This window comes from Lithobates pipiens, unplaced genomic scaffold (genome assembly GCF_037356315.1).
Source record: "Lithobates pipiens isolate NorthernLeopardFrog02 unplaced genomic scaffold, aLitPip1_a1.2 Scaffold_25, whole genome shotgun sequence".
NCBI classification, from domain to species: domain Eukaryota; kingdom Metazoa; phylum Chordata; class Amphibia; order Anura; family Ranidae; genus Lithobates; species Lithobates pipiens.
The window spans coordinates 90,265,405-90,278,379 of record NW_027507787.1 but is presented as its reverse complement, the minus strand read 5'-3'; the positions used below and the strand labels follow the sequence as shown (position 1 = coordinate 90,278,379).

Below are 12,975 nucleotides of genomic sequence, written 5' to 3'. Positions count from 1 at the left end.
TTGGTGTCATTTGTGACTGTAATAACTGTTAGGGCAGTTAGAGTTAGCCCCCTTTAGTTCTAATGTACCCCCCTAACCCCCCCAATAAAGGTTTAACCCCGTGATCACCCCCCGTCGCCAGTGTCACTAAGGCTGGGTTCACATTGCAGCGGTTTATGAGAACGAATGTGATTCGCACCGCACTGCAGTGCAAATCACATCCGATCTCTGTGCGATTCGAGTTCAGCCATTCGCCGCACCCGCCGCACCCGCCACACCCGCCGCACCCGCCGCAAATTCGCACGGGACCCTTTTTTTGGCCCGCAGCAGAATCGGATCGCATGGGTGTTCACACCATGCGATCCGAGTTTGCAGATCGCACTGCGATATGCGAACTGATCTGGGGGTGTCAGTAACATTTCACTGACACTCCCAGCAGTTCGCATAGGGCAGTGTGAACTGCCGCCGGGAGGCATGCGATGCGGGAACCCGCCGCGAATTCGCGGCGTTTCCGCATCGCTCCAGTGTGAACCCAGCCTAATAAGCGATCATTTTTCTGATCGCCGTATTAGTGTCACAGGTGACGCTAGTTAGGCAGGTAGGTATTTAGGTTCGCCGCAGCTTTTTATAGCGCCAGGGACCCCCATATACTACCGCATAAAGCCCCCTGATTGCCCCCTAGTTAACCCTTTCACCAATGATCACCATATAACTGTTACAGGTGACGCTGGTTGGTTAGTTATTTTTTTATAGTTTCAGGGCACCCGCCATTTATTACCTAATAAAGGTTTAACCCCCTGATCACCCGGCGGGTGTCATTTGTGACTAATAACTGTTAGGGCAGTTAGGGTTAGCCCCCTTTAGTTCTAAGGTACCCCCCTAACCCCCCCAATAAAGGTTTAACCCCGTGATCACCCCCCGTCGCCAGTGTCACTAAGGCTGGGTTCACATTGCAGCGGTTTATGAGAACGGATGTGATTCGCACCGCACTGCAGTGCAAATCACATCCGATCTCTGTGCGATTCGAGTTCAGCCATTCGCCGCACCCGCCGCACCCGCCGCAAATTCGCACGGGACCCTTTTTTTGGCCCGCAGCAGAATCGGATCGCATGGGTGTTCACACCATGCGATCCGAGTTTGCAGATCGCACTGCGATATGCGAACTGATCTGGGGGTGTCAGTAACATTTCACTGACACTCCCAGCAGTTCGCATAGGGCAGTGTGAACTGCCGCCGGGAGGCATGCGATGCGGGATCCCGCCGCGCATTCGTGGCGTTCCCGCATCGCTCCAGTGTGAACCCAGCCTAATAAGCGATCGTTTTTCTGATCGCCGTATTAGTGTCACAGGTGACGCTAGTTAGGCAGGTAGGTATTTAGGTTCGCTGCAGCTTTTTATAGCGCCAGGGACCCCCATATACTACCGCATAAAGCCCCCTAATTGCCCCCTAGTTAACCCTTTCACCAGTGATCACCATATAACTGTTACAGGTGACGCTGGTTGGTTAGTTATTTTTTTATAGTTTCAGGGCACCCGCCATTTATTACCTAGTCTCACTAGTGTACCCCTAAATTTAGGGGTGTCTACTTTCCAAAATGGGGTCATTTGGGGGGGGTTTGTGCCATCTTGGCATTTTATGGCCTTCAAAACTGTAACGCCCTTAGAAAGCCTGAAGGCGGTGCTTGGTTTTCGGGGCCCCGTACGCGGCTAGGCTCCCAAAAAGTCCCACATATGTGGTATCCCCGTACTCAGGAGAAGCAGCAGAATTTATTTTGGGGTGTCATTTCACATATGCCCATGGCATGCGTGAGCAATATATCATTTAGTGACAACTTTGTGAAAAAAAAAAAAAAAAAAAAAAAGTTTGTAATTTTCCCGCAACTTGTGGCAAAATATAAAATATTCCATGGACTCAACATGCCTCTCAGCAAATAGCTTGGGGTGTCTACTTTCTAAAATGGGGTCATTTGTGGGGGTTTTGTGCCATCTTGGCATTTTATGGCCTTCAAAACTGTAATAGGTAGTGAGGAGTGAAATCAAAAAATTACGCCCTTAGAAAGCCTGAAGGCGGTGCTTGGTTTTCGGGGCCCCGTACGCGGCTAGGCTCCCAAAAAGTCCCACATATGTGGTATCCCCGTACTCAGGAGAAGCAGCAGAATTTATTTTGGGGTGTCATTTCACATATGCCCATGGCATGCATGAGCAATATATCATTTAGTGACAACTTTGTTAAAAAAAAAAAAATAAAAAAAAAGTTTGTAATTTTCCCGCAACTTGTGGCAAAATATAAAATATTCCATGAACTCAACATGCCTCTCAGCAAATAGCTTGGGGTGTCTACTTTCTAAAATGGGGTCATTTGTGGGGGTTTTGTGCCATCTTGGCATTTTATGGCCTTCAAAACTGTAATAGGTAGTGAGAAGTGAACTCAAAAATTTACGCCCTTAGAAAGCCTGAAGGCGGTGCTTGGTTTTCGGGGCCCCGTACACGGCTAGGCTCCCAAAAAGTCCCACATATGTGGTATCCCCGTACTCAGGAGAAGCAGCAGAATTTATTTTGGGGTGTCATTTCACATACGCCCATAGCATGTGTGAGCAATATATCATTTAGTTACAACTTTGTGTAAAAAAAAAAAAAAATTTTTTTTTTTGTCATTATTCAATCGCTTGAGGCAAAAAAATAAAATATTCAATGGGCTCAACATGCCTCTTATCAATTTCCTTAGGGGGTCTACTTTCCAAAATGGGGTCATTTGGGGGGGTTTTGTACTGCCCTGCCATTTTAGCACCTCAAGAAATGAGATAGGCAGTCGTAAACTAAAAGCTGCGTAAATTCCAGAAAACGTACCTTAGTTTGTAGATGTGACAACTTTTGCGCAAACCAATAAATATACAATTATTGACTTTTTTTTTACCAAAGACATGTGGCTGAATACATTTTGGCCTAAATGTATGACTAAAATTGAGTTTATTGGATTTTTCTAATAACAAAAAGTAGAAAATATCATTTTTTTTCAAAATTTGCGGTCTTTTTACGTTTATATCGCAAAAAATAAAAATCGCAGAGGCAATCAAATACCATCAAAAGAAAGCTCTATTTGTGGGAAGAAAAGGACGCAAATTTTGTTTGGGTACAACATTGCATGACCGCGCAATTACCAGTTAAAGCAGCGCAGTGCCAAAGTGTAAAAAGACCTCTGGTCATTTACCAGCAAAATGGTCCGGTCTGAAAGTGGTTAAACATCACTAATCGTCAGGTAACATAAACTGCTGAGGATTTTTGAAGGCACCATTGACATTACTCCCTGTATCCGGCACCACCTTGCCTCTTACCCGGCCCCTAGCCGTGACTTATGCCAGCACAGGGACATTGATTTGGCAAAATCAACCAACCAGTACAGCCACCTCTTACTTCTGTCCTCATTAGGGCAGGTCCACTTGTTTCTGTGATGGGCCCAGCCCATCGTTCTCCAAATACATTTACCATCCCCCGCCTTCAAAAAACCCTACGACCACCGCCAAAGCCGGCTGGCGTAACACCTTACGCCTGGCCGGACCGCCACACTGCTATGGCCCTCTGAATCCCCTCCTGCAGCCCCAAAAACCACATGTCAATACCAACCACATTCAAGTGTACCCCATCCCCCCTCAAAAACAGCCAAGGCTCCTTCTCCAAATCCCGGTGCCTAACAGCCAGACCCCCATTGCGAACGAAGAATTTTGCCACAGCTTCGTTAACCTTTATGCGGGCCCTGTTTACCTGTTCCACCGACACTGCTAACCTCCAGGACGCTCTGGCCACCATGTCAGACCACACCACGATAGTGTCGGGGAACATGGTCCGCAAACGTAGCAAATCAAATTTAATGTCCCTGCACAATTCCCTAGATGCTCGCAGCCCAAGGTCATTACCCCCTACATGCAGCACCATATCCAACCTGGCATAATGATGAACCTCAGGGAGCACCCGTGACCACAACATCCCAGGAACCCCGATCCAGCGAACCTTCACCTGGTCCCTCGGGAAACCCAATTGGCGCCCGTCCGACCTAACTTCCGCCCTCTTTGCTCCCCAGAACACGTAAGAGATGCCCAGGATCCACACCAAACATTCTGCACCTGCAAAAGAAGATGACAGTCCAGAACACCGAAAAGGCCCTGACACGAACAAACCAACAAAACACCAACACGAGAAACGAAAACACATACAACGCATGAACAAACCTACTGCTAACTTGCCCAGAGCAACCTGACTCAAAACCATGGACCACCCTCCTTACAACAAATGAGGCCGCACATACGACCTAAAAAAATGCGACTCCCATCACCCTATGCATTTCACCAGCTCCTCCTCCACACCCCAGCGAACTGCCTCAGTGGCCGCCCCAATACGGAATGAATGAGAAGAGTAGTTCCTCACCTCCACACCAGCAGCTCGCTAGCACTTATGAAATACGGCCCCCGAACTGGAATCAAGACAACGCCGACCCATCTTGATGAACCAACCACGGCCCCAGCACTGACCCCCTAACCCTGAACCAATGGCGCACCACCTGAACCGGACACAACGGCGAGCCCGGGACTGAAGCCAACACCACCCACTTACCTTTCCCAGCCTGATCCATCTTAGAACGCCCAATACGCATAGAGAGGACCTCACCCCTAATATGCACATCTTCCAAATCCATGCCACCACCCCCCCCCGTTTGGACACGCACACCAATTCACTGATGTGAAACGCCCCGAAAAATGCAAAAACAAATGCCGCCCTAAAAAGAGCGGCCTCGTAAACTGAAGAGCAAACCCCTTCTAGGGCGTTCGCAATAGTGCCCAGTAACTGGAAGGACACAGGGAGGCACCGGTCCTGTACCACCTTACCCCTACGGTAGCCCCGTAATACCTTCCTCACCAATGCTCGTTTGGTAACGTCCTCGACCCCCGACGTCCGAAGAACACCCACCCTTCTCCGATTCCATAGAACGCCATTCAGACCATACCATCTCGTACGCAGATAAAGTAGCTGTGCATACCGAATTCTGCAGCAAACCCGCCACTGTTCAAAAACGATGTCCCACAAGAACGCCGGGCAAGGAATTCCGTGCCGCTCTGCTTCCAGTGCCAACACACAAAATCTGTCCCACTGTTGACGAGACAACGCATCCACCACATTATTATTTACACCCAGCACATGCACAGCACAAACATAACAGTTATAACACAAACACTCTAACACCAAATGCATAAGCAACCGGACGACCGGAGGAGACGAAGCCGATACTTTGTTGACCGCCTGAACCACCCCCAGATTGTCGCAATGAAAACGCACCCATTTGTTCCTGAAATCCTGTTGCTAAAGCTCGACAGCCAAGACAATCGGGAACAGTTTCAAAAGCACCAGGTTACCTAACAACTCCGCCTTCCTCCACGAATCGGGCCAACTACCGGCACTCCACTGCCGACCCATAATGGCCCCGTAGCCCACCGCCCCCCGCGGCATCCGTGAAAAGCTCTAAATCCCAAGCCGAGACCATTCTCTCCATCCACACTGACTTACCATTAAACTGTTCCAGGAACAACCGCCACACCCGCAGGTCGGCCTTGTGATCCTTAGACAGCCGCACAAAATGATGCGGCGCCCAAATCCTGGATGTGGCCGCTGCCAGACGCCTACAAAAAACCCTGCCCATTGGCATAATGCGGCAGGCAAAATTCAGTTTGCCCAACAGTGACTGAAGGGCGTGCAGAATCTTGTGACCCCCGAGAGCTGCCGCTACAGAGGCCTGCAAGTCCTCCACATGGGGGTCACAAGATTCTGCACGCCCTTCAGTCACTGTTGGGCGAACTGAATTTTGCCTGCCGGGGGTAACCAACATTCCATCCGGATCGTGTCAATCACAATTCCCAGGAATTTGATTGTCGTAACCAGGCCTTCCGTCTTGTCCTGCACAAGCGGCACTGCAAGCGAAAGAAAAATGCACTGCAATGCAGCCAATAGAGTCTGACAAACCTTGCTCCCAGCCGGGCCGATCACCAAAAAATCATCAAGATAATGAATTATGGAGTGCAACCCTGACAACCCTTAACCACCCATTCCAGGAAGGAGCTAAAAGACTCAAAGAAAGAGCACAAAACTGAACAGCCCATTGGTAAGCATAAATCCACAAAATACTGACCTTTTCACATGCATTCCAGCAGCCTCCAGCTGCTGGGATGCACCAGAAGGAGGCGGAAAGCCGATTCAATGTCGGCTTTTGCCAAAAGGGCCCCTTTGCCAAACCTGCGGACCCACGACACTGCCCTGTCAAAGGAAGCGTAAGAAACTGCACAGAACTCTCGGTCAATGGCATCATTGACCGACGAGCCTTTTGGGTAGGAAAGATGGTGAATCAACTGGAAGGAATTAGGTTCCTTCTTAGGAACCACCCCCAGTGGAGAAACAACCAAGTCCACCAGGGGCGGGGGCCCCAAACGGACCAGCCATCTTACCCAAAGCCACTTCCTTGGCCAGCTTAGCCGACACCACCTCCGGGTGTTGCCACGCGCAAATCAAATTACTGAGGAACCGGCGGAACCGTAGCCAACGTGCTCGGAATAACAAATCCAACTGAAAAACCATGCAACAAAAGATTCGCCGCCGTCCTAGCAGGATACCTACTTGGGAAGGGAGCCAATCTTTCCACTTTCACTGGCATCCTCCCTCTTTCCAGGCTCACCAGACTTGCCTTTGTTCTGTTTAAAACACTTAGAGAGCGGATGAGACCCTCCGCACCCAGAGCACTCATGCCGGAAACGGCATGTGCCTCCTAACTTGCAGTTCCCCTCATTGAACTGCCAGCAGAAACCTTTCCGCTTTCCGGCCGATGATGAGGTTCCCGCACCGCCACCAGCCCCCCCTTCAAAGGGAGGGCCGGATGTCCGCGCCTGAGTCATCAAACGCATCCACAAGCTAATATTCTTGTGGTCCCACCGGATGGAAGCCTAACCCCCTTACGCTGCCTAAATTGCTCATCATAGCGCAACCAAGACAACCCACCATAAACACGCTACGCCTCACCAATCGCGTCAGCATAACAAAAAAGGGCAGAGCATTGCTCCGGCGCCTTTTCCCCGATAACGCTCGCCAAAATATTAAACGCTTGGAGCCAATTTCCAAACGTCCTGGGAATAAGCCTGTACCGCCGTTTCTCTTCCTCCTCTTTTTTGCTCTCATCCGGTTTAACCTTATCCAGATTAAACTTTTCCAAGGGCAAGAGGGAAAAAATTTCCACATACTCACCCCACTAAATGTGCTCCTTCACTTCCTGCTTGAGGTGGGAGGTGGGGTCAGTAAGTGCACCCTGTGCATGGCACGGTCCCGGCTACAGCCTCCGGCCGGTGACGTCACTCCCAGCCGCCGCTCGATCCTCGGCAGTGCTTCTCCTCTCCTGTTGCGCTCTCTGCCTCACAGAGCTGACAGAAGCCGATGACAGGTCCCGGGTCTTAGTAGACATGCTGGCTCTCTTCTCCACCGCACCTTCGCTTCTCCGTGCGCCAGTCCCAGCCACCCCAGGCATCAGGCCGGCGCTGGGTGACCTCCTCCTCCTCCGATGGGCACCTCTGTAGGCAGTCCTGGATCCCTCAGAGGCCGTATGGTCCCGCACTTCAGAAGGGGGGGCAGAAGTGGGCTGATGACCCACTGCGCCCCCCAGGGGCACGCCTCAGAGGGGGATTCCTCCCAGCCCCCCGGCGACAACCCCTTGGGGTCAGTTGTGGGCTCAGGAGGCCGTGACCTCCTAGCACGTTGCCTTACAGGGGCAGGTGTAGCAGTCACCTGCCCCGTTAGCGACCACAGCTGCCCTGAAAGTGGACAGCATAGCTTCCAAATCCTCCATAGCAAAAATAACTACCGTCCCTGCCATGAGAATATCACTGGATTGCTGTCCTAGCTGATCTGATCCAGGGTTCCCCACACCCCACCTAGCAACCCTCTAAGAACCACCCTACCCCGCCCTGCCACACCCTATCCTCCACCAATACCCTTTCTCTTCAAATACTCCACCTTCCTGACTTCCTCCTACTCTTAACTGACTTATTTTAACCCCTTCTTTTCTCAGCCTTCCTGTCCAAACCCCATCATGTAGGCCTTCCACCTACGCTGCACTACTGTACTGCCTATATTGGTGGTGGATACACAGAGGTGGAAGCACTTCTGCATGTTTTTTTTCATTATTGTGCACAGGAAATTTGGAATTTGGGCACGTTTGTCATTTGGAGTTTCTATGCATCATTAATGAAGGACATTTTATTGAAAGAGTCTTTTTCTTCTTATTTTCCCTCATTTTTTTTTTCCAGCTTATTTACAATTTGAGTATATTGCACATTTATACCACACATTTATTTCTGTATGTTATGACTTACAAACAAGGGATTTGTGCGTTTTATGAGGATTGTGGTTTTGTGAATATGAAGCACTTTAAAGCATATTTTTGATATTATTTGTTTTCTATTAACACATTTTGATGGTGTTGTGCTTTACTCGTTTGTTTTATGTCATCTATGGCACACAGGTGCATGCAATTTTAAGGCTTAACATGTTCATTATCTTTTTACTCTCCCCATAAACATCATCTTTTATGTTTTACTAACAAATTAGGTTATATATTGGGTTTATGTGCCCTAAAATGTTACTGAAATTTAGTTTTTCTAAACCATTGCACTAATATCTTTTGACTTAAAAATTTGAACGACCACTATTTGATTCTCTAGGGTGTTTGCGTTCAAAAAATATATAATGTTAGGGGTTTTTTACTTAATCTTCAGGCCTAAAATGTTTTTTTTTTAGTGCAAAGTATGCAAAAATGTCTCTGGCAACAAAGCTTTTAAGGGATATTTTGCCAATGGAGCTCCCAATGTGAAAATAAAAGCCATCTGTCCCATAAACTATATTTTTTGTAGGTACCGTTAGTTCTGGTATACAGAAAAGTGATCAAGATATAGTTTCTTGTTTTCTTATTCCCGTCACAGATCACACAGCTAAAGATTGCAAGCAACCCATTCGCTAAGGGTTTCCGGGATGTGGAAGGAGATGAATGGTAAGAAGAACCATTTCACAAAATATCCTGGCTGTGCAGATGTCTGGCTAAATATGCAACTCATATGCCTGGTGCTCCAGCGTATATCAGGGGAAAGTTGACCTATCCAAAATTAAATGAAAACAGCCCTGTTATTCCAGACCTGGTCAAGCACGGGTTTTAGAGGAGCATACAATTGTTTTCAATCATTCAATATTGTAAGCTTACAGATCAATAAACTGATGTTTTATATCCTTTTTTATATATTGACTGTATTATTGTGCTCCAGCTAGGGTTAATATACCTTATGCTGGCAGCACATTAGACATATGGACTGCTACTCAAACACAGTCCAACGGTCTAGTTTTCCAGAGGTCTGACACGACCCCTGCACAGTGCTCCAATCGAAAGCACAGGTACGGGAATATGAATGACGGACATCATGCAGTGGGCATCTTACTATATGTGTTGACTACTGGTCCAGATTTCTAGTGTTCTTCCAGCACACATAATTTTTATATGCCCCGAAATACTACTTTAAATAACTAAAAAAAGAATCACACGTCTATTACTGCTTTTGCTGCTTGATTGCATTACAAAAAAAAAAAAAAAAAGAAACAAAAACACATAAAACTATCCGACAACAACAATAATAGTAAAACAGTTTTGGGACAGCTTTATATTATATCTATAACAGAGCCCAATGGCAATTGCTCACTTTTGTGATTTAAATTAATTAATATCGATCCCTATCAGCTAAAAAGGAGGGAGGGGTCTAATATATATGACTAATTTAGCTGTGTGTATTCCTAATAGCAGATTACATTACAGACTATTAACAGCACAATAGTAGAATGGTTATGTAAAGGTGGATAACTTACTCCAGTAATAAACATATGGCCCATGCCCCCACCTATAACTGTCTTTCACAGCAAGGAGCACATGGAAGGAGAATTCATGAAAGACAAAACCAGAGAAAATTCCCAGCTCAACTCAAGAACCAGTCTGCTTACCAAAATAATTTACTTAAAGTATGCATTAAAAATGGGTTTAGTTAGCACACATTTGCAAATGCATGTGTAAGCTGCAAGGCCCCTTCACTGCACCCCGTATTACCGTAGTCCTAACCCTTGCAAATTTATGAGCGTCTCCATGGTGGGAACAGGGCTGTCTTTAATAATGATTTGGACCCTGGGCAAACATTTTCTTGGGCACTTCCGAATTCACTTCAACTATTTGCGGGCTCAAGGGGCAGCTGCTTTGGGCCCCACAACAATGACTGGGCCCAGGGCAGCTGCCCCTTTTGCCCTGTGCTAAAGACAACCCTGGGTGGGAGCACATGCATTCTAATGGATAGATAAGGGGCAGGTGGGCCTGGAGGTAGCCCAATCCTCCTTAAAAGCACAGGGGCACATTGGACACCCAGCACAATGGCAGCACAGGTTGCCCAGTGTGTCCCATCACCAATATTAAATCGGTAATAAACAAATGACCACTGCCCCCACCTATAACTGGCCTACACAGCAAGGCGCACATGGAAGGGCAACACATTAAAGAAAGACTCCAACCTTTGGCTATAAGCAGCAAATGTGAAATACTCAAGAGCAATCATTAATATTTATGCAACTTCGTTAAAAAAAGTATGTTATACGTTCTTAACAAAGTAAAGTAGCAATAGTAAACTTTACAAAAACACCATTGTTATATTTTGTCTTTCCTAGGTTGCTATCCCATATTCCTGCACCAGTCAAAATGCAGGCAAGGGACTCACCCAAGAGGTAAATATATTGCAAGTAAAGAATCATCAAAATGAAGAAGTGCTTTTGGTTATTTTACACTGCTTTGGCTGATTTGTGTCTGTTTCAATCTTTTTTATTGAAAATAAAAAAAAGATAACAAGTTTAGTTCACAATTTTCATGCACATAAGTATTCTTATGTGCATATGCATGCCCTCTGATACCGGAAAAAATAATTCTCAAAAAACAGAAATGGAACCCAATAATAGCATGTAAAAAAAAAGTCAAAAATATAATAAAAAAGATGGGGAAAAAAGAAAGTAGTTTACATTATTATATATAAAAGCTAGAGCATTATTTTCTTCTGTCCCAGCTTTATTTCACCATTGTAGTCTAGGAATAATTGCAGTGAATAGGGATTGGCGCTGGTAGAAATGTGCCACCAGCATAGGAGTAAACAGAACCGAGCTTTGGAAAGCCTCAGGTACACAGGTGGGTTGTGTTTTAATGATTTTTGGTATGCTCCCCATTTTTTTGCTTACAGATTTAGATGGGGGTTTTTTTGTCTTCTTTTATTTATGGAACTCCATGGTACGTAGTAAATCCACTGTGAACAAAAAAAAAGTGCACAGAGGTACAGCAAATGGTCTATCCTCCAAATAGGAAAGGCCACAATCCCTGAACCCCCTAGGGGCCCCAAGGATCCGACAGGGGCAAGGTATATTTTGATCTACCTAGGCCAAAGCCAAGTTAGCAAAATCTACTCAATGAAATACAGGATGGCCGAAAAATCCTGACAGTGGTTCTAACCCTCCCCTACTCTGTGCAATAGTGTTTCCTTATGTGTAGCACCCTCCTAGCATTGGATGCTAGGCAAATTTATTTTTTTCTGCGGTTCACGGGCTGAGAGTTTGACTGTTTCTCCCAGCTTCAGGAAGAATCTTTCAGAATATGGGGCTGGGAGAATCAATATGATTATTTATCATGCCCTAGCCAATCCCTGGAAAGGATTGCCAAGAAGGTGGCCGTGGAGCTGATAAATAGTCTGGAGCCATAGAGAGATTGTTTTTCTGCTCAGGGAGGGTTCCAAAGCGGATCGTGTAGCTGATTTTGAGGTTTCAGCAGTAGCAGAGGTGGGAGCCTGAAGCGATCTCTTGTAAGGAGCTGGCTGTGGGATTTCACCATTGGGTTTGGGTCTGTAGAAGGATTGCCTCCCTCACTGGGCTTTGCCCAGAGGAAGTTGGAGGGAGACTTGTGAGTAATAACCCTAAATTGTGATCTCTGGTGACTGCGTGCTCTTATGATGAGTCAGCTCTCATAGGGTCTCAGTTTACTGGCCATTCCCATGTGTCCCTATATAGGAGCAGTATCATCCTGTGCAGCATTTTGGAGTATCCCATGCTCTAACCCCTCTCCTGTTTAAGTTCTTTAAGCAATAAATATCAAAAAGACATCCCCTAGACCAGGAGTTCTCATCTTGGGTTCCGTGGAACTTTAGGGTTCCTCCAGAGGTTGCTAGGGGTTCCTTGAGTAATGAGCAAATTCTACCTATCAGATAAGTGCCCACTGACACCATTGATCTTTTTAGCTATCTGTAACAACCACAAATGTGAGGAACATTCTTCCCACTGACCATCACACTATTGAATCACAAGTAATTTTTAGCAGGGGTTCCCTGAGACCAGAAAGTTATTTCAAGGGTTCCTCTGTGTTGAAAAAGTTGGGGAAGACTGCCCTAGACAGAGTCATTGGAGCTAGTGTGCTTGTGAGTGATGGGCAGCCTCTGTACTATTTGGGGAAACAGTTGTCACCAGTAGCCCCTGCGGGGGTAGCGCTACATGCATATACATTTTTCTGTGCTTTCCTTGTCTCTCTTTCTTCACAGGTTTGTTTGGTATGCTCATGTCTAATTTACATGTTTCCCTATTACAGTTGGCATAATGCAGAATCCCACCACTCCTTCTGTTCAGAAGCACATCACATGCAGCCAACTGCACAATGAGCCCCTTTTATATGTTCACTATGGCCGTGCCTCTTCAATGGGACTCAGAAATCAGCAAGGAATGGAAAAGCTACTAATCTGCAATTATGTAAAAATGCCACTTATACTGTACATGTCTGATAGGAACACCGACTGATTATTTAATTTCTCACCCAGAGTATAGCATGTTTGATCTACCTTAGGCCTGTACAGTCTGTTCATCTTAAATG

General features: G+C 46.5%; 1 protein-coding gene across 1 annotated transcript in view; it reads left to right on the top strand.

Moving 5' to 3' along the window:
- Positions 1–12,766, top strand: part of LOC143929768 (T-box transcription factor TBX1-like) — a 69,717-nt gene extending 56,951 nt beyond the window's left edge. Inside the window, exons 7-9 of the mRNA XM_077453744.1 lie at positions 8,981–9,048; positions 10,749–10,805; positions 12,697–12,766. Of these exons, the coding sequence (XP_077309870.1) occupies positions 8,981–9,048; positions 10,749–10,805; positions 12,697–12,766 (195 nt within the window). The remainder of the gene's footprint in view (positions 1–8,980; positions 9,049–10,748; positions 10,806–12,696) is intronic.
- The last annotated feature ends 209 nt before the right edge of the window (positions 12,767–12,975 follow it).